The following is a 20,470-nucleotide window of genomic DNA, read 5'->3' on the forward strand; positions in this document are numbered from 1 at the left end:
GATTGATTGGGGAAAGCCGTGCCTTGAACACAGAAACTTTCACAGCACCGCAGCAGGAACATTAAGGAGCTAGACATGAGAGTCTATAATCAGAACACTTATAGATTAATAAACAAATTCAGACCACCTCAAGTTGTGCAACACATGTGCTGCAATGTTCTGTAGCACGATGATGCAGAATTTGGCATTTCTGGTAAAAATGAACACCACTTTGTTTGAAATGCGTGTTAAAAAAACAGTACACCAATATAAGATCTGATCTCAGCTTTAATGCATGCACTTGGAAGGTTACAGCGTAGTGTTAAAAGGGGGCTCCAGTTAGTTCACAAGTTACAACATAGATTTACTGCAGAATTCTACATCAGCTTTAGAATAAGCAGTTCAGTCTGCTGACCTTTTCTCAGTTGAGATGGTTAGCATGACCTGGATAGTTCAGTCAACACCTCCCAGAGTTACTGGTGAGAACTGAAACAGTTTTGTGGGGAGGACTGGGCCAGAATTCCTCCTCGTGGTTTTGCAGGTCTCCCCAAGCAGTCTCTGGGATCAAAGTTGTTGCTGCTAAAAGAGCTTCTGCCACGATTCTGCACTGTTTGTTTAACATTAGTTTGGTCAGATCGTGTTTATCTAGAATTTTGTGGCTTAAATGAAAATCAGGCCTTGTGTTCTAATCAGTTTAGGAATCCTGGTAATTCCAGAGAGCTCACAAACATTTTCCTGCATCTGTACATCAGAATGAAAGGTTTGTCATCCACGCTAGATAGTTATTATGCCAACCCGGCAGCTCACATCCATCCCTGTCCTCGTGTAAAATCAAATCCAGGCCAGGATTTTCCACTTTTCCTCTGCATAAAATAATAATGAATACAATGCCTGGCATATTGTTAAGGGAGTTGTGAATAATAAGGAATAGTGCTGTATGGGGCATATTACTCTGCTCCTTTCTTCTGTTGGAACAGGTTTCCATAAAACCTGATTAATAATACATCTCCAATACTTGCTCAGCTCCTTCAGGGTCAGCTATTATCCTGTCGTACTTTTGCGGCTTTGACTGCATCCTGCTGCAAAAGAAACGTTCATTTACTGAGCGATTGCCTTCAACTGAAGACACCCGTGCTTGTCAGCAGGAGATTCTCTAAATGTGCAAAGAGCTTTTTGAGCTGCTGTTGCAGTTTGGAAATATCATCAGAAGCAAAAATGGTGGATATTATTCTGAAAATTATACAGCTGTTTGGAGGCGAATGGAGCTCATTCACAACAGCCATTTTGGCTTGTCAAAGAAAAATACAGATGGATTTGATCGCATTAATAAGGCTGCCTTTCAGCCATAGAAGTTCCTGGTATTGTTAGCACAGCTTACTGGGAGACTTCATGGAACTGAGTCATGAATGTGTTTAGTTCCATCTGTGCTTTTCAAGATATCTGATGTCAAAAAGGTCCAGAGGTGAGAATATTCAAGGCACCGCCATCCTAATGACTGTTAATCTTCACATGTTTGCAGAGAACAAAATTAAGTCTCAGTTTCCCTCTGGCTGTAACTGCCTTAATATTCAGTGGCTTTCTTAACTTCATTACCTCCTAATACTCTTTATTTCTCCTTCATCTATTATGAAATGGGTAGAAGAAAAAACAACTCGCGTCACAGTTCTGTCCACTCTTTGTTGCCTGTTTTTGTTTTATGAGGCTAATTTACTTAGTCCTTGTTTTAGGGCAAATATTAATAAATGTAAGTTAATTAAAGAGCAGATGTGAGTGGGAAAATCTTTTCATTTAAGTCTCTCTGGATAAGAGAAAATGCTGAATGCCTGAAATGGAAATTAGACTAAATGTAATTGCCTTCATAATCGAAAGCACTTTTCCTTTAAAGCTTCAATTTGGGACTTTTTCAGTACATAAATTATTGATAGCTTGAAAAGGCTTTTTTGTGGAGTTAGCCTTTTAGAAGAAGAAGAAGAAGAAGAGCTTGTGGAAACCTTTTTTTTTAACCTTGCGGTAGCTTCAGACTTTAGATCCAGACTCACCGTCGTGCACCACAGGGCATGCATTACTGGCCTCGTCTGCCTTTGAATCTCGCTTATCATGCGTCCTCTTTTTTTGTTAACTTAAAGAGACAAGCTACAAAAAATGTTGGATAAAAATGACAAATAACCCATGCTTGCGGTTTGTTTTCAGGCTATATAAAAAGCACATACGCACAGCCCATGCTTCACTTGGGTTGCCTCTGGTAAGCAGTGTGAGTTTGCACAGACTGTAGGTCTATTTGAAGTAACCATATATAGTGCCAGCAGTTCAAAATCTCACCCTTCATGATATGAGATGACTATAATATATTCATGTGACACACCAAAAGAAGCTGCACACTACATCCATCTGCCAAGACCATCAGATATAAGCCCTGCAGTCCGCCTCTTGTTGTAGAAAGAACAAACAGAAGCCTCAGATGTGGAGCTAATATGGTTTTCTTACCTGTTGAGAGTGCCTTGGGAGTGCCTCCTCAGATGTCTCAATAGTCATGCAGGGTGTCATTTTCTCCTCTCCCTGAGCAGCAGGACAAAAAAATCACCCCCAAAATACTAAATGAACACCTACCAGAGCTGTATTTGAGACTTCAGTTGGTCTGTTAGTGATATAAATCCCTCGCTTACTTGGGGTTGGATCAGGTGAACACTCCTCTAGTCATGCTATAAGCTCAGGCCCCGGCTGAGGCAATGATCATTTCTCCTTCTTTTTCATCTTTTCATTCCTCATGTGCTGTGTGTGCTGCTACTGCATGTTTCTGAACTCTTGCCTTCGCTCTCCTGTAGTTTACTTTTTGTTTTTAGTCCCTCTAAGAGCTCACTTTTTCTCTCTTCTGTTTTCCCTCCAACCAGTCGAGGCACATGGCTGACCCTCCCTGAGCCTGGTAGCGGGGTTTTCCTATATCTTGAGGCGACAACTTTCACATACTGTTCATCTATTATAAATAAGTTTTTAGCTCTGCCACTGATGTTTTCTTTCTCCTCAACTTGTCCAGTTTCCTCCGACTTTTTAAGGACGCACTGCACACCGTGCTGGGATGTACCAGTTTTCAGGTCATAGCTTTTGGAAATCGTCTTGTTGGTACAAAAATACAATATTATGACTGTTACACTGTGTTGTCTAAAAATTCTCTTAATGTCACTATTAAAAAAAGGCAAGAAATTCTGGATCATTGGAAGCAAAATAAAAAGAAATTTGTGGCTCAAACCCTTTCTACGCTACTGAAGGTGGATACAGTTTAGCCAAATTAAAGTTACTGATGTACAGATTTATAGAAAAATAGCAAATCTGTTGTGTCCATGAACTCAGTTGTTGTGCTTTGGTTCCGATGTTTGTTCATGTGACTCGTACTTAAATAACCATGGGTACAATTATGTAACATCAGTACTTTAAGGTGGTGACACTAACCTTTGCTACTTAGTGAGCTCACTGTTTAGCACATATAAAACAATGGGTGGGTGGGTGAGTGTTCATGTGGACAGCCTGTGCTTAAGTGATATCTGCCCCACTCATGTTGGTTTTATATCGCACTGTAGGACTACCTTCCCTATTAACCTTCTTATTGGTTCACAGCTCCACTACATTTCAACATGCTCAAAGCTCCCATTAGCAATTATTACTAATTATTATACTATTATTACTAATCCAAATAGTAATTGAAAGCACGTGTGGGTGTGAGCGACCTTAATGGAAAATGTGTTATGTGCTGGGAAATCTTTTTTTTGGTGGTGGTTTGTGATGGGATTGATTTTTTTTCTTCTTTTTTTTTTGTCAGAATCATTTATATCAATAAAGTTAGGCTGAAAATACTTCAACGATTCAATGAACAAGAGAATGCACCAGTGATAAATTAAGCTTAGTTATCTGATAAATTGGCAGATAAATGAATATTTAGATCATGTGTTCCAATGACCAGTGCATCACTGAGCTCCTGGACAGTCTGAGGTTCAAGCTGTCGGCGTCAGATGGAGCTAAACATAATGTCCCAGAGGTGTTCTGTTGGATTTAGGTTAGGTGAGCTTGGGGGCCAGTCAGTGGTATCAATTCATTCATTCTTCAGTTACTGCCTGCAGACTCTCGCCAGATGAGTCGGGCATTATTGTGCAGCAGGAGGAACCCAGGACCCATCGGACAGGCGTTAGGGTCTGACAATGGGTCAAAGGATTTCTGACCTAATGGCACTCACGGTGTCGTTGCCTAGCCAGTAGAGGTCTGTGTGTCCCTCCATGGATATGCCTCCCCAAACCAAACCTGACGTTCCACCAAACCCGTCATCCTGAACGATGTTACGGGCAGCTTAACATTCACCAAGGCTTCTCCCTTTCACATCTGTCACATGCACTCAGGTTGAACCTGCTCTCATGTGTGAAAATCACAGAGTGCCAGTGTTGCCTCTCCCAGTTCTGTTGTTTTATGCTAAATGACAGTTGAGCTCCATAGCAGATGCTGGTCCTGCTGATGGTCCTGTCCAGCTCTCCTACAGTAACTGTCTGTCTCCTGAAATATCCTTAATGCTGTGCTGGGAGACATTGATGTGCCATCCTAGATTAGTTGGATTACCTGTGCAACCTCTGTAGGGTCCAGGTGTCACCTCATGCTACCAGTAGTGACACTGACCCAAGTTATGTATCAAAAGATTACTTTTTTTAAGTACAGCAAGATACATTTTTGATTACAATTTTAGATTAAATTGTAATCTAATTGATTACATGTATAATATCTCTTAGATTTCACTTAGGCTAGATAGATTAAACTCAACTTGAAGTGACATATTATGTCTTTGCTGAGCTGAGAAGATCCATTGATCCATTTATCTTCTTCTACTTTTCTAATTCAGGGTCGTGGTTGGGTTGGAGTCTCTCAGCTGTCAGGAAGTACACCGTTTCAGCTTTAGCCATCCCTTCATTAATGATTTCATTTACCTGGAGCCTTATTTGTAAATATCTGAAGGAACCTTCTCTAAGCCATAACTTCTTTTTAAAGCTTCAAAGGAAAACAAGAGTGGGCTGTGAGCACCTGACCAGTCCACGTTTCAAATGTGGTATCTGTCATGTTGGCCCTAATGTAGTGATGATTATATTTGAATATTACGTTTTAAAATACACAGTTAAAACTGACTAAAACCCTCATTTCTTAGACACAGAGTGCATCCAGTGGTGACAATATTTTAAACAGGAGGTTAGAGTGTAAGCTAAAAGTTATAATGGAACAATGTAGAGGAAAGATGTATTTATTTTCTGTTAGGCTTAGGCTAGACTTCACTTAACTTGAATTAAACAAAACAACTTATATCTTTGCCAAGATGAAAACTTCCATCCATCCATCTTCTTCCACTTATCCAATTCAGGGTCGCTTGAGCCGATCCCAGCTGTCATGGTGCAGGCGGCGGGGTGCGCCCTGGCCAGACCACCAGTCTGTCACAGGGCTACAGAGGGGAAGCTGAAAACGGTGGCATGGATCAAAATCAGAATAGAGAAGGAAGAGAGGAAGGTTGAAATCTTTCCATTTTAACATATCATAATTAGCTAAATGAAACGGGAAAACAGGAGGTTAATGCAGTGTAGTGTTTTGTTTTAGAAAGACTACACGGTATGCTCGATGCTATATTTTATGTCGTGGCATCATACTCTTAGCAGAGTATCATTTTATGAAAGTAAAGTTAAAAAACAAACACGTGGAAAATTTTGCTTCAGAACACTGGTGCAAGCTCAAAATAACAAGAATGTAAGTCAGCTTTACTGATGTTGCTCCATTTCACAAATCACGCATTTGTCTCGAGGAGCATTCTGCACAGCATATGGAGCCTCTATACTTCAACCCTTTGTTTGGACCGGGTGAATATCCTGGAGGCATTAATAGCTAGGCCAGAAAAACAGAGAGGTCCCAGAGTGGTGGGTCAGTCCGGTACAGCCCGAGTGCAAAGAGAGGACAGAAAATGGAGAAAATGCCACATGCAAAGCAATGGACAAAGAGGACTGTCAGTAGAAGATAAATAGAAAAAGATTTGTGTATTTTGTCCATGGTTTAAAGTTTTTTTTGAGTGAAAATGTCAAAAACAAAGTATGTGGTATATATTTTTCACAATATCTAACAGGAAAGGTCAGACGATACAAATTTCATACCTTTCTTAATACTTTCTCTGCCATTTCCCAACAATCAGCAGCCATGGACTCCTCGTTGAAGCTGCTTAGCACTTTGAAAATTGAAATAATTGATGCCCACAAAGCTGGAGAAAGCTACAAAAAGAAAGAAAATTGTTTTGAAGTAGCAAGTTCCTGAGTTCATAATACAAGTAAGAAATGGTACTTAACAGGAACGGTGGAGGTCAAGTTGAGGTATCGGAGACAAAGAAAACTGTCTGAGAGAACTGCATGTAGGCTTTTATTTAGAAAGGTAAATCAAAAAAGCCTTAATTTATGAGACAGAATAGATTCAGTTAAATATCAGAAAAGTGCAGAAGAACCAGAACATCTGTCAAAAAAATAAGCATGGCTCCATAAACAATCCTAAAACCGTACAAGAGGAGCTTCCAAAAAGTTACGCCAGTGCACCAAGTCAAAAATAAAACAATCTGACCATACAGGGTGGCTAAACCTTTACTTCAGGCCCTGGGAAATATGAAAAATAAAAAGGTGTCATCGAGAATCGTCTCTGTGCACCACAAATAATCAAGAATTGATTAAAGGACAGATTTTCAGATTTAATTCAACGACTCAAATGTTTTAACTGTTTAGGAATTACACACATTTATACACAGTCCCGCAATTTCAGTGGCTCCAAATTAACTGGACAAATTAACTCTAAACATACATGTGTGCGATGTATATCGAAGGTGACTCGTGAAAAAACGCAAACCGATGATGAGATGAACATAATTCATGTGAAAAAGCCAAAGAATTGGAATTTATAATAAATAAATCAATATACGCGTGAAGTTGTTCATGCAAAGTTTCTTTGACATTGGCCTAACAGTTAGGAGGTAATAGGTGCCCTACTTAGTACACTAAGATTACGGTATCGTAAGTTAAGGATTGATTTTTAATGTTTGGATGGAAAACCTTTGGAGTCGATGACAGTCTGGAACCCGTTAACCTCACCAAATGCTGATGCTCAGTCAGGCCCTTACTCTAGCTGCCGTCAGCTTGTTTGTGGGCTTCACTGCCTTCAGTTTTGCCTTCAGTACAGGGAGTGCAGAATTATTAGGCAAATGAGTATTTTGTCCACATCATCCTCTTCATGCATGTTGTCTTACTCCAAGCTGTATAGGCTCGAAAGCCTACTACCAATTAAGCATATTAGGTGATGTGCATCTCTGTAATGAGAAGGGGTGTGGTCTAATGACATCAACACCCTATATCAGGTGTGCATAATTATTAGGCAACGTCCTTTCCTTTGGCAAAATGGGTCAAAAGAAGGACTTGACAGGCTCAGAAAAGTCAAAAATAGTGAGATATCTTGCAGAGGGATGCAGCAGTCTCAAAATTGCAAAGCTTCTGAAGCGTGATCATCGAACAATCAAGCGTTTCATTCAAAATAGTCAACAGGGTCGCAAGAAGCGTGTGGAAAAACCAAGGCGCCAAATAACTGCCCATGAACTGAGAAAAGTCAAGCGTGCAGCTGCCAAGGTGCCACTTGCCACCAGTTTGGCCATATTTCAGAGCTGCAACATCACTGGAGTGCCCAAAAGCACAAGGTGTGCAATACTCAGAGACATGGCCAAGGTAAGAAAGGCTGAAAGACGACCACCACTGAACAAGACACACAAGCTGAAACGTCAAGACTGGGCCAAGAAATATCTCAAGACTGGTTTTTCTAAGGTTTTATGGACTGATGAAATGAGAGTGAGTCTTGATGGGCCAGATGGATGGGCCCGTGGCTGGATTGGTAAAGGGCAGAGAGCTCCAGTCCGACTCAGACGCCAGCAAGGTGGAGGTGGAGTACTGGTTTGGGCTGGTATCATCAAAGATGAGCTTGTGGGGCCTTTTCGGGTTGAGGATGGAGTCAAGCTCAACTCCCAGTCCTACTGCCAGTTTCTGGAAGACACCTTCTTCAAGCAGTGGTACAGGAAGAAGTCTGCATCCTTCAAGAAAAACATGATTTTCATGCAGGACAATGCTCCATCACACGCGTCCAAGTACTCCACAGCGTGGCTGGCAAGACAGGGTATAAAAGAAGAAAAACTAATGACATGGCCTCCTTGTTCACCTGATCTGAACCCCATTGAGAACCTGTGGTCCATCATCAAATGTGAGATTTACAAGGAGGGAAAACAGTACACCTCTCTGAACAGTGTCTGGGAGGCTGTGGTTGCTGCTGCACGCAATGTTGATGGTGAACAGATCAAAACACTGACAGAATCCATGGATGGCAGGCTTTTGAGTGTCCTTGCAAAGAAAGGTGGCTATATTGGTCGCTGATTTGTTTTTGTTTTTGAATGTCAGAAATGTATATTTGTGAATGTGGAGATGTTATATTGGTTTCACTGGTAAAAATAAATAATTGAAATGGGTATATATTTGTGCGAATGGTTGTCTGTCCCTGTGTGTTGGCCCTGCGACAGACTGGCGACCTGTCCAGGGTGTACCCCGCCTCTCGCCCTATGACAGCTGGGATAGGCTCCAGCGCCCCCCGCGACCCTGAAAAGGATAAGCGGAAGCGAATGGATGGATGGATGGATGGTATATATTTGTTTTTTGTTAAGTTGCCTAATAATTATGCACAGTAATAGTCACCTGCACACACAGATATCCCCCTAAAATAGCTAAAACTAAAAACAAACTAAAAACTACTTCCAAAAACATTCAGCTTTGATATTAATGAGTTTTTTGGGTTCATTGAGAACATGGTTGTTGTTCAATAATAAAATTATTCCTCAAAAATACAACTTGCCTAATAATTCTGCACTCCCTGTATCTGAAAATTTGATCTATTGGGCTGTAATCGGATTACTAACTTGGCTTTTAAAGAATATCTCATTTCTTTGGTTTGAAATACTCGGGTTCTTTTACAGTGTGCTTTGGATCATTAATAATAATAATAATAATAATGGATTGGATTTATATAGCGCTTTACAATAGCACTATTCATTCTCTCACATTCACACACTGGTGGAGGCAGCTACAGTTGTAGCCACAGCTGCCCTGGGGCAGACTGACAGAAGCGAGGCTGCCATATCACGCCATCGGCCCCATGGCCAACACCAGTAGGCGGTGGGGTAAAGTGTCTTGGTGTCTTGCCCAAGGACACAACGACCAGGACAGAGAGCCCGGGGGATCGAACCGGCAACCTTCCGGTTACAAATGCGTTTCCCAACCCCCAGCGCCATGGTCGCCCCCCATTATCAGGTTTACAGCATTTCGCAGAATCTGAGCAGACAGCATAGCATAAACACTAGTTTACTGATGGTTTCATCTCTCCATATTTTTTCATTTTCTCTGGAAAACCCTAATCTTGCCTTCTTAACTCATTCACTGCCAGCCATTGGCAGTGAATGAGTTAAACCCATTGACTCATTCACTGCAATTGACGGCTATAGACGTCAATGGCAGTGAATGAGTTAATAATAATAATAATGGATTGCATTTATATAGCGCTTTTCGAGACCCTCAAAGCGCTTTACAATACCACTATTCATTCACTCACTGGTGGAGGCAGCTACTGTTGTAGCCACAGCTGCCTGGGGCAGACTGACAGAAGCGAGGCTGCCATATCACACCATCGGCCCCATGGCCATCACCAGTAGGTGAAGTGTCTTGCCCAAGGACACAATGACCGAGACTGTCCGAGTCGGGGCTCGAACGGGCAACCTTCCAATTACAAGACGAACTGCCAACTCTTGAGCCACGATCGCCTGAGTGTAACCAGTGGTTTGCACTTTTTTGTGAAGGCATCTTAGTTGCAAACTTTGACAGTGATGCATCTACCTTCTCTGGTGTGTTTTTGGCTAGATTTTGTGATATTCTGAATGTTTTTTCTTAACCAAGGAAAGAATCTGCACTCAAAATCTTTTGGTGAGCTGACAAATGCATTCATTCTTTTTAAGGACATGGCATAAAGTCTCATAAAGTTTATTTGGTGCATTGACATATTTATTTCATTATATAATATTGAATGTTGCAGCTACCAAATGGAAGTTCAACACTTGGAATCAACTCCAGATCTTTTATCTACTTAATTTGTCATGAAAGATGAAGGGAGCAGGCCTCACCTCACACATTCCCTTCATTAAATGCTTGTCAGTCAAAACTTCAAATACTTTTAAGCCTCTGAAAATGAGTTACTGTGCATAAAAATGGCTCTATTTTCCAAACGGTTAATGAAATACTTTCCTTAAACCCCATGATTAAAGTTCAAAGTCTGCCCTTCACACCACCATCGCACCATTATTAGATTTTAAATAAGAGACATATGGACGTACCTGTGTAACCACCACTGTGTGCTACATATCTGTGTGTTTAAAGCAGAAGTACATATCATCTGATGATAACAGTGAGGACCCAGGGAAAAAGTCAACCTGATATACAGTAGTAGGAGTTTTGTAACTGTGGCAACCCGTATAGTTCATCTCTGAGTTTGGACTTTTCCTTGTCATTACTGGCAAAAGAAAGATGAAAATTATTCCTGAGAAATGTTTTACCATTACAAATCAGCTGTCGTGAAATAACCAAGCCAATTTCAGGAGTAGTGTGTTTAACAGCAACATCAGTATGCTTGCTTCTTACACGCAGCAGTGCTCCACCGAACAAGGACAATTTAGATTAAATGTCACATGACCTTAAAATGTACTCAAAGTATGTTAATAGCATCAAATTATAGCGATGTGGGAACCCCGACAGACACCGTGATGGCGAGGAAGTCTGTTTTCCTGCGGCGATTCGTTCTGTCTTCAAGTCTCATAGCTTTAATAATTAATGTTACATTGACATACTGCATACTGAATGAAGGGAGGGTTATGAGTCACAGAAATGTGAGGAATCCTGTGTAACAAGAGACAGGAATATGAAATTAATTAAAGTGGTGAACTTTTAAAAAAACCCTATTGCAACATAAGATCTAAGTCATTCCCTTTCCTCTTGCCCCCAAACCCCTGATCTTTAACTGCTAAACACTTGGATAGTTACACATCCCAGAGTCACTCGCCACAGTTACTTGAATGATGAATGAGAAGTTTAACAGAAACTCAGTTCAGGCTTCCTGCACATGCAACAAATGACTCAGTGTTTGATCTTTCTGTTTTTTAGGGGCACGGTGGAAGCTCGCTTTGTTTACGTCTTCATTTTGGGGATCCTCTTCTCAGGCACCAAGGACCTGTTGCGATCCCAGATCATCACAGCAGATGCCAAACTGAAGAGCAGGGGATTATGGGAGATTTACAGTGGCTTGGTTTTGTTGGTTTCGCTGCTCTTCCGTGCTCACAACCTGCCAGTCCTCTGCTGCTGCCTGCTGATCCAGACGCTCATGGCTCAGTTTATCTGGAAGAAACTCCACTATGATGCCGCCCAGACTACCATCATGCACTACTGGTTTGGTCAGGCCTTCTTTTACTTTCAGGTAAGCTGGTTAAAGTTGATTCTTTTTAAATCAAATTATACTGCACAAGTATAATTTGCATTCAGTCTTGTAGAATCTGCATGAATTTGAACTCCTCAAACATTCAACTCTTTATTTTGTTTTGTTGGTTTTCTTCTTTGAAACGTGTAACAGTGAAGCAATGAAGGAGCAGAGGTAGTAAAGGTGGGGGAATTTAAATACCTGGGGTCAATCGCTTAATGCAACAGACACAAGAGGTGTGCCGAAGAATTGGGTGTCAGAGGTGATTTGTGACTAAAGCAGAGTGACAAGTGAAAGGAAAGGTTTACAAGGCGGTAGTGAGACCTGCTGTGATGTATTGTTTGGAGATGGTGGCACTGACAAAAATACAGGAGGTGGAGCTGGAGGTGTGAGGACTTTGGGAATGACTGAGATGGTCAGGATTAGAAATTAGTACCAAGGGGGCGGTTTGGAGACAAAGTAAAGAGAGGCAAGCCTGAGACAGATTGGATGTGTGCAGTGAAGGGACGCTGGATATACTGGATAAAGGATGTTGTAGATGGAGCTGCCAGGCAGGAGGGAAAGAGGAAGACCTGCAGAAGAAGAACATACAGAGGGTCGATGTGACAGAGGTGGATGCTATGGAGAGGGTGAAATGGAGGTAGATGATCAGCTGTGCAGACCCCTAAAGGGAGCAGCCGAAAGACAAAAAAGAAAAGCTCTGTTGGGAAAACATGGATTCTTGAATTAATGCGATTACTTTGTGCCTAAACATTGTTACAAACCAAGCACGTCGCCCCAAAAGTCTCTCCCAGCAGAACAATATGTGCCTGTTTCCTCTGGATCCCAGTCTAGTCAGGGATCACAAATCCTGCCAGATCCAAATTGTTCTACTGCATCATCTCATTCATTGTTCTACCTAAGGTTTTTAAAATGGGAGTTTTTTGGGATTGACTTGCTTTTAGAGCCAACATAAAGTGTCCACTAGAAGTATTTGGCACCTCTGTGTTGGCTTTGTTTGTTTTTTACCCCCAGAGTTTGCCACATGTGGGCCTACAGTGTCCATAATGCTAGTCTGCAAGTTTGTTAGCTCAAGCATTTTTAACCCACTTAAGATCACGAAGAGAGCACTTGAGCAATCCCAAGCCTGAGATCTTGGATCGAAGGATTGCTTGACCTCCTCTAAATTTGTGGTCATGTTTAATGTGAGCGCTATATATACAAAAGAAAATAAGACAAAGCATAATAGGTCTCCTTTGAGCGTATCACCAAACACGTTTTCTTGAGAAACCTTACCCACCTTTCCAAATTGACTTTGACTGTTGTGCTGAGTAGTGAATGCGTGTGTGACGCTGTGCGAAAATCACACCTCCCAGAAATACAAAAGGAAGCACAGTGAAGAACAAAACAGTCAGCAAGTGTCTTGATTGTAAAAGACATCTAATTTAACGCCCTGTCACAGAGTGTAGCAACATTTACGGAAGCTATCGCCACTGATAAAGTGCTAGATACTGTAATAGGTGCTGTTCTGGGCAGAGGAAGTGTTTGTGTATAAATCATATTACTTTCATCCAGCTCTACCATGAAGGCCAACCGGACCGGCCGCTTCCCGAGGATGTACGATGCCTCTTCCTCAAAGGCTGGAGAGGAAAACCTACCTTTTGATTCGACTTCCACCTACCGCAGATATTTGATTAGCGACTGTGCATTGTTGTCAACAGCAAACCTCCACGTGGTTAACAATTTAATCACCCTCATCACCCCTCGGGTCATTAATGCTGTGATGGGCTCGGGAATAGACCGCCACCAGACAATTTTCCCATCTAAGCATCGAGGCATGTAATTACAGGCATTTGAGCAAAAACGTTCTCGGCGCAGCTGTAACCATAATGGAACTGTAAGCAGCGACGTACAGTATAAAAGTTAAGCTCGCTGATGTGAAGAATAACCAAAATTATGTCCAATTAAAATCGAATCCGTGAGTACAGAGGATCGGTGCACCGAGTCTGAACTGTAACACATTAACGGTCTAGAAACAGAGTTGCTTTGTTGTGTTTTCCAAAGATTTGTTATGATTTTTGGCAGAAAGCTTTTGTTTCTAAAGTCCATCTCTTTTGGCATTCAAATGCTAGAAAACACAAGAGGATTATGGGAAGTATTCCAGGTAACATCAGCGGCAGACATCACTAGCATTACAATAAATAAATAAAGTGATATCGTCTGTCTCGATCGTTGGGAGTGACGGATTTTTCTCTGGATTTATCGCCATCACCCAAAACCAGATGGTCAGCAAGGCAGCAAGGACGGTGTTTACTCTTCAGATATGAGCCAGTTTGTGCAAATGTTGCCGCATGAGCAGTGACAAGTTCTGCTTCTGTGGAAAACATGATTCATCAGAGAGCAGAACTAAAAGGTGGGCTTGAATACACAGAGCAACTTAGAGCGCATATTTTTTATTCAGGTGATCGAAACCTTGCTACTCACCACGCACTGTAAGCATTTTTAATTTGAAAGGGTGAAAGTGTGCCGCCTGCTCCTCCTCGATATCGACTCCATTAAGGAACCGCATTAGTCCAGCCACACTCTCCGACACTGTCTTGTGAGAATCAATCTTGTCTATAAAAAAACACGTCTTGCAGTTCTTTTTGGGTTTTTTTTTCTTAAGTGAGACATTTGTTGATGGTGCCAAATGACATTTGAAAGATCGCAGCAGGATTCCAGCAAGCAGAAAATATCCATATGCAGTCTCCAACCTGCTCACTGGTGTCTGCTGTTTGTTTAAAATGGAGCCAGCTGTTAGTGTTTTCCTCCTCTGTGATCGGAGATGTGCTTACAGGAGGGAGGCAAATGCTGACTTGATGCTTGTTGTTGTCTGCGGACCGTCATCACATTTGCTTTTAAGAGGAGAGACACTGTTGATATCTGGGCTTCATTTTCTTTACCTGCCACAACAAACAGCGTCCGTTTAAAATGTTATTATCACTTGTTGTGCACAGAGGGGCAGGTCAGTGGCTTGAGTTACAGGAAAAGTGTGAATGCTGTGGTGTTGGGGGGATTTTATAAACCTTAATAAGTTTGAACAGCAATTACTTTTGTTGTGTCCCTTTTTTTGTAATAAATAAATATATATTTTTTCATTTGAACAAAGTCTTTTTGTCCTTGTAACTGTATGTTGCACTTCCAGAAGATTGGGGCTATAAATCCTGATTGCATTGCAGTGATGATATCTTCTAAAGGCTGAGATGAAAAGAAAGTACAACAAAAGTTTTATATTTTCAGTTTACTGCAGACATATTTATCTTGTTCCAGAGAAGCTCAAAATTGGGTGCAAAGTTAAATAAGGCAGAAATCTGTGTTTTGTTTTTCTTTCTTTTTTGTCAAATAAAGAAATAAAATGTGTTTGCTGGTGCATACAGTAGTCTGAGTGCTACTAAGTCCAGCTCCAGACCGAGAGCTGTGTGCGCTGCTCTGGCCAGAGACTGGAAAACAAACAACTGGGCTGCTGGGAAGTGGCCAGAAACTCACAGTAATGATGATAAAGCAAAGCACCAGTTCTTTAGAGCTCTGAAGCACATCCACAGTTCTTTGTTTACTTATTTTTGTCTGTATATAATGTAAATTATTTGAAGAAGATTTCTTTGTGCGCCTGCAGGGGAATTCCAACAACATAGCCACTGTCGACATTTCAGTTGGATTCGTTGGACTGGAAAGCTACATAGAAGCACCTGCCATCTTCTTAACAGCGCTCAGCACTTATGCAGGCCCGCTGCTCTGGGCGTGTCACCTTGTCTGCTACCTTAGCTCGGAGAGAGACCGGTAAGTTTCAATTTAAAACCCACTATTCACTGGTTTTTGGATTAGCACGGTGATTAGCATCATTGCCTCGCAGCAAGAAGGTCCTGGAGTGTGGAGTTTGCATGTTCTCCAGGAACTCTGGCTTCACAGTCTAAGGGGATGTGGTTAGTGGGGCTAGATTAACTGGTAATTCAAAATTCTTCATAGTTGTGAATGTCTGTGTGTAAATGGTTGGCTATGTAAACACACAAAAGAGAAAAAAAAATTGCAAACTTTTAGTGTGACTGGAGGTACGCAGGTTTGGAACGAGCTAGAGAGCACTACAAAAATCAGCATCTCGCTCAGAGCTTAAGACAGCTGCTACTAAAAAATGTTCACTCCTAAAACCCCGCATCACTCAGGGTTTTTAAATATTCTCCATAGCTTTCCATTTAAAATTCACCCACCAGTGGATTTATACTGTTATTCCCCATGTGTCTCTGTCTGGATGTATTGTTTTAGGATCTCTATACTGTACTTTAGGAGTTTCAAGGTGCTTTTAAAGATTTATGTTAGTATTAGGATACAGAATTAAAAATGATATTTATCGTGATGTGATTTACAAATCACTGTTTTATGCGTAATTATGATTGTAACTGCATTTTAATTGATTTGTGTATAAAATGAAAGTGAAGTGAACTGCAGGAACCTTCCTGGTGTGAACTGTTTGTCCCAAGCTTAGAGAACAAGTGTTATTTATGTGTCACCAATTTCCAGCAACAGTCACTAGGGCTGTTTGATATAACGAGATATATCGGATGATGATATGAAAACATCTATCGTTTCATACGCCATCGTTTGTTTCGTGGTGTCGCAAAATAAACTGTTTACAGCAATATTTTTTCATCATTCTGATGGTCACTGTAGAATTTCTTTCTCTCTTTCTCTTATATTTAATATAACCACACTACGGACGGACAAGCGGTTGTTTTTAAGCGTTGTCGTTAGCAACAACGACGGTAAAACCATCGCGTGGCTCCGCTGTACGGTTGTTTATTTTCCACATAAAACTTTCACAATAAAGTTGAAGATCCTATTGAGATTTTTCAAAATGAACTGAATCACTTGAAATAGTATGCAGAGTGTTTATGGACGAAAAGCTAAAAAGAGCCGTCAGGTGCTAAAAAATAAACCTTAGAACAGGCGTTTCCCTGCAGCACGCTGTGTAATAAATACTCAAAGAAAACTGCGGCCGTTTCAACATATGTAACACTCGACTCCAGGTACACCACGCCCAGCTGAAAACACTTTAACCAAGTTGAGTTGCCCGAGATTCACAGAATTTACAGAAAATGTAACATTTTTATGATACATATCGTTGTCGGGACGATAAATGTCTCATATCGGGATATGAGATTTTGGTTATATCGCATAGCCCTAACAGTCACAGTAAAGACCATAAATATTAGAGTGAAAACCCCAACAGTCCCCCTGTAAGCAGTCACTTGGCAACAGTGGGAAAGAAAAACTCCCTTTAAACAGGAAGAAACCACCAGCATAACCAGGCTCCCCCCTTCTTGGCTTCAAGGATTGCTCGATCTTGTATGTGCTCCTGGTGGCATGACCGTAACCTGAATAGCTAAAAGAAAAGGATAAATGGTTGAAGCATCCAGCGTCTGTGACGAGCTGGTAGTCGTTTCGATTCCATAATCCAAAGTCATGCACAGCAATTCTATACGTAAGTCCTACATGATCGAAGTTTCCACTGTCAGCTGGGTTGCATAAAAACATTGTTGTAATCACTTTTTATATAACCGAACGTTTGAAACGACGCCCAGTTTGTAATCCATTCATGAGAAAACATTTGGAACATTGGTAGGTGTCACTGATGGAGAGGCACTTGTGCTCTTCGAAACGTGGTATGTCAGCTAAAGCTTTGGGCGCAGCCGCTCTGCGTTATAACCAAATTCAAACACACTCCTCTCTCTCACTGTCTTTTGTGCCCTCTGTGCCAGCACCGCCACACACCAGCATCGCTATTACAGTTACTTTTGACTGTTGTTTGTTTGTTTCATACTTTTTCAGCCTGTGGGTGGGACAGTGCTGGCGCGCAGAAATGCTATGTTAATTAGTTTACTCGTGGCAACGAGGAGCGTTCCTTGGAGGGTATCAAAGATGCATGTAAACAGCTTAACCTGCGGTAGACCTCCACTGGAGAGGGGCCAGTAGCTGGGCTGCTGTATGTGTGTGAAAGCAGCCAATAACTACCGCTTCCTCTCAGCGTGAGGCCTCTGCACAGCGCTGAGTGATGAGGTCTGTGGCTGGGCAGCAGCTGCCCTGCTGATAGAGCCAAAACTAAAATGCTATTTTAATGCAGACAAAAGATACTGTTTGTGTAAAAGGAGTCATTTTAGCCTGCCTCCTATGTTATAATGCCAGCAACTAAAAAGCGGAGATATATATGCAAGTCTGCTGCCTTGAGATATAAAGAAATCTTACTTTATGTAATAAAACGTGTGAATTTTGTTGGCAAAAAGAATGCATAGAAATTAGACTGTAGAGGGTGAAAATACCCATACATGATTTATATTCTTAATAGTCCTTGATCCCACATTTGAATAAGCTGTGTTTAACATTTCAGTAGTTGAGACGGTCTTTGATTAAAAAGTTCCATCCTTCTGAATTGTTTTTTTTTCTTTTTGCTGCTTTCAGCGGGGTATAAAAATGAAAAACGTGATCCAGTAGTCCAGCACTGTGGTCGGTTTTGTCTCGACCTTTCGTTTAGTACTGATGTGTCATCAAAAAAGCCACGTAGTGTCCATCACAGTGTTTTTGGAGAACATCTGGTCATACATCCACGGGAATCTCACCCTAAGTGCTCTAAATAGGTCGGAAATATCAACATAAACTGATTTTATCCTGCAGTCGAGTATCACACAAACACACGCACAGCAGCAAAGGAAAATTACTTTACGTGATCCAATAAAAGCATGATACCTGAGATGTCTAGTTGTAATTATTGCATTTACAGTAAGTTGAAAATAGCTCCTGAAAACGTTGCTTCTGAGAAAGCCCGTTCAAACGCAGCACCTGCATTGATCGGTTGTAAACTTGAACCTAAACTGGAGCAATGAAAGCAGGCGGTAAATTCCATTTAGATCGACGGCGTAATTGCAGCCAGTTATGGGATTTGGTGCCTGGCAGCCTCGCCATGTTCACTGTGGTTTTATCCTCTGAATAGCCAAGTGGGAAACCCATCAATTTCATATGTAGGCTGTAATGAACGCTGCAGCCTCTGGAGGGGGTTAACACCGCCCAGCTGATGGTAAACATCACACACTGCATTCCAGTGCAAAAACTTTTCCTGCTTGTCATCACTCATCCACAAAAGACTTACCTCTAATAGGTGCTCAGAGGTACTCTGACTAATGGCGCTAAAATAATCTCAGTTAGTTTAAAATTCACTCTGCAGCGTCAGCAGCTGGAACACGAGGCTTGTACTGGAGGTCCTCATCTGCTGAGTAATGACATAAAACTAAATCATTATTTATACACAGTGTGTTTTTCTTTGTCTTAAACCACTGTAGGTTTTGTAATCTGTGAGATTTCATTCATTCAGCATAAGGCACATTCATGCTGATTTATTTCTAAGACACTTTGCAAGAGTGACAAGTGTCAGTCTCTCAGCATCTGCATGCTCGTGAGCTTTAAGGTGAAATGATTTATTGAAATAGATTGTAGTTAAAAACGAGACAAACTGTAAAGTGAAGTGTTAGGAAGGTGTTTTTTGAAGGTTAGGTCTGATATTAGGGGTAAAGTTAGAATTAGGTTAGAGTTTAACACACGGAGCCAAACAGACATGCTTGTAAATATATTTGTGGCCCTTTCCTTGCACACAGAGTGGAGCAGGCTACGGTCACAGCTTTGCTCAGAGAGCAGCTTTTAGCCAAAACATGAGAACCATTTACCAAAAAATCCTCAAACTTGGCACTGATTTACTCTGGTCCTCAGCAACGCACCCACCAAGAGTGAAGCAGATAAACATGTTAACTTGGGTAACAGTTACAGTTAGTTTCTCACAGCATTAGCACAATGAGCCTTAGTTACACCCTTAGCGATTTTGTAAACTGTCAGTTTTTATAGGTATTGTTCACAGGTTTCACAGACTGTCTGTGCGTTCTCGTGACCCACCTTAGAGCTCGCCTATGAGGCAGCACACAGAAATAGACCCCAAGATGTTTTGATATGAGCAACTCTGTGGAAGTAGGCGTAACAGCAAACACAAACAGAGAATGGTGGCGTTCAATTTTCTATTTCCCCATTTTTTTTATGCAGCTTTATATTTCTACTTTACTGTGACATGACATGCACCAATTTCATTTCTCTCTATCTGAGAGACTTTGTCAGTCATAGTTTTAAAAACGAGTCCATTAGGGCAGCAAAAGCAACCAGACATATTTAAATATATCATCTCAACCTCTTACTGTGATGTTAAAAAGCAGGAATATGTTCATATTATTATCTATAGTGCCTGGAAATATCCATTAGAGCTTCCAGGGGTAGTTTTTAGTTCAGTGTTGACAGGCTGTGCGTACTGTAGTCTATCTAGCATGCCAGCAGTTTGGATTGAATGACAATAATGGGTGTTTTCAAGTGTCGTGGTAGCTGTTTTCACTTCCAAAGAAGTGGTTTATGTCACTTTGGAGATGTTTGAAATGTGTCTGTACACACAGGGTTTCACCAGTCATCAGTCCATCACAAGCTTTGTGTGTAAAGCTTTTATCAGGCTGGTGTAGCTAAAAGCATAAGAAGCAAGAGCACATGGCTAATTAGCATATCATGCATAATGCAGGCTACTGAAGCTGCAGTCACTCGGGCTATATTGATACACATGCTGTTTACACCAACGCTAAATGTAATGCAAGCAAACACTCAGGTAAACTGTGCGTGTATTCCCACTACAATGCTTGGCTAACATGCCTGTAGCTTCTTTGCAGTTCACTACAGCGATGAAGTTTTCTGCACCTTTTTTATGCAATAATTACATGACACCAAGGATATTTTAATCTTGTTACAAACCTAGTGTTTCCAATTAAAAGTAATCAACTCAAGTCAAGAGGAGGTCACAGCAGCGACACTTTGCAGCAGTAAA

At 41.2% G+C, this 20,470-nt stretch overlaps 1 protein-coding gene across 1 annotated transcript in view; it reads left to right on the forward strand.

Annotated features, from left to right (window-relative positions):
• pigg (phosphatidylinositol glycan anchor biosynthesis class G (EMM blood group)) overlaps window positions 1–20,470 on the forward strand; it is an 89,208-nt gene that overhangs the window by 60,163 nt on the left and 8,575 nt on the right. Inside the window, exons 11-12 of the mRNA XM_004563181.4 lie at window positions 11,256–11,565; window positions 15,197–15,360. Of these exons, the coding sequence (XP_004563238.2) occupies window positions 11,256–11,565; window positions 15,197–15,360 (474 nt within the window). The remainder of the gene's footprint in view (window positions 1–11,255; window positions 11,566–15,196; window positions 15,361–20,470) is intronic.

This window comes from Maylandia zebra, linkage group LG2, assembly GCF_041146795.1.
Source record: "Maylandia zebra isolate NMK-2024a linkage group LG2, Mzebra_GT3a, whole genome shotgun sequence".
NCBI lineage: Eukaryota > Metazoa > Chordata > Actinopteri > Cichliformes > Cichlidae > Maylandia > Maylandia zebra.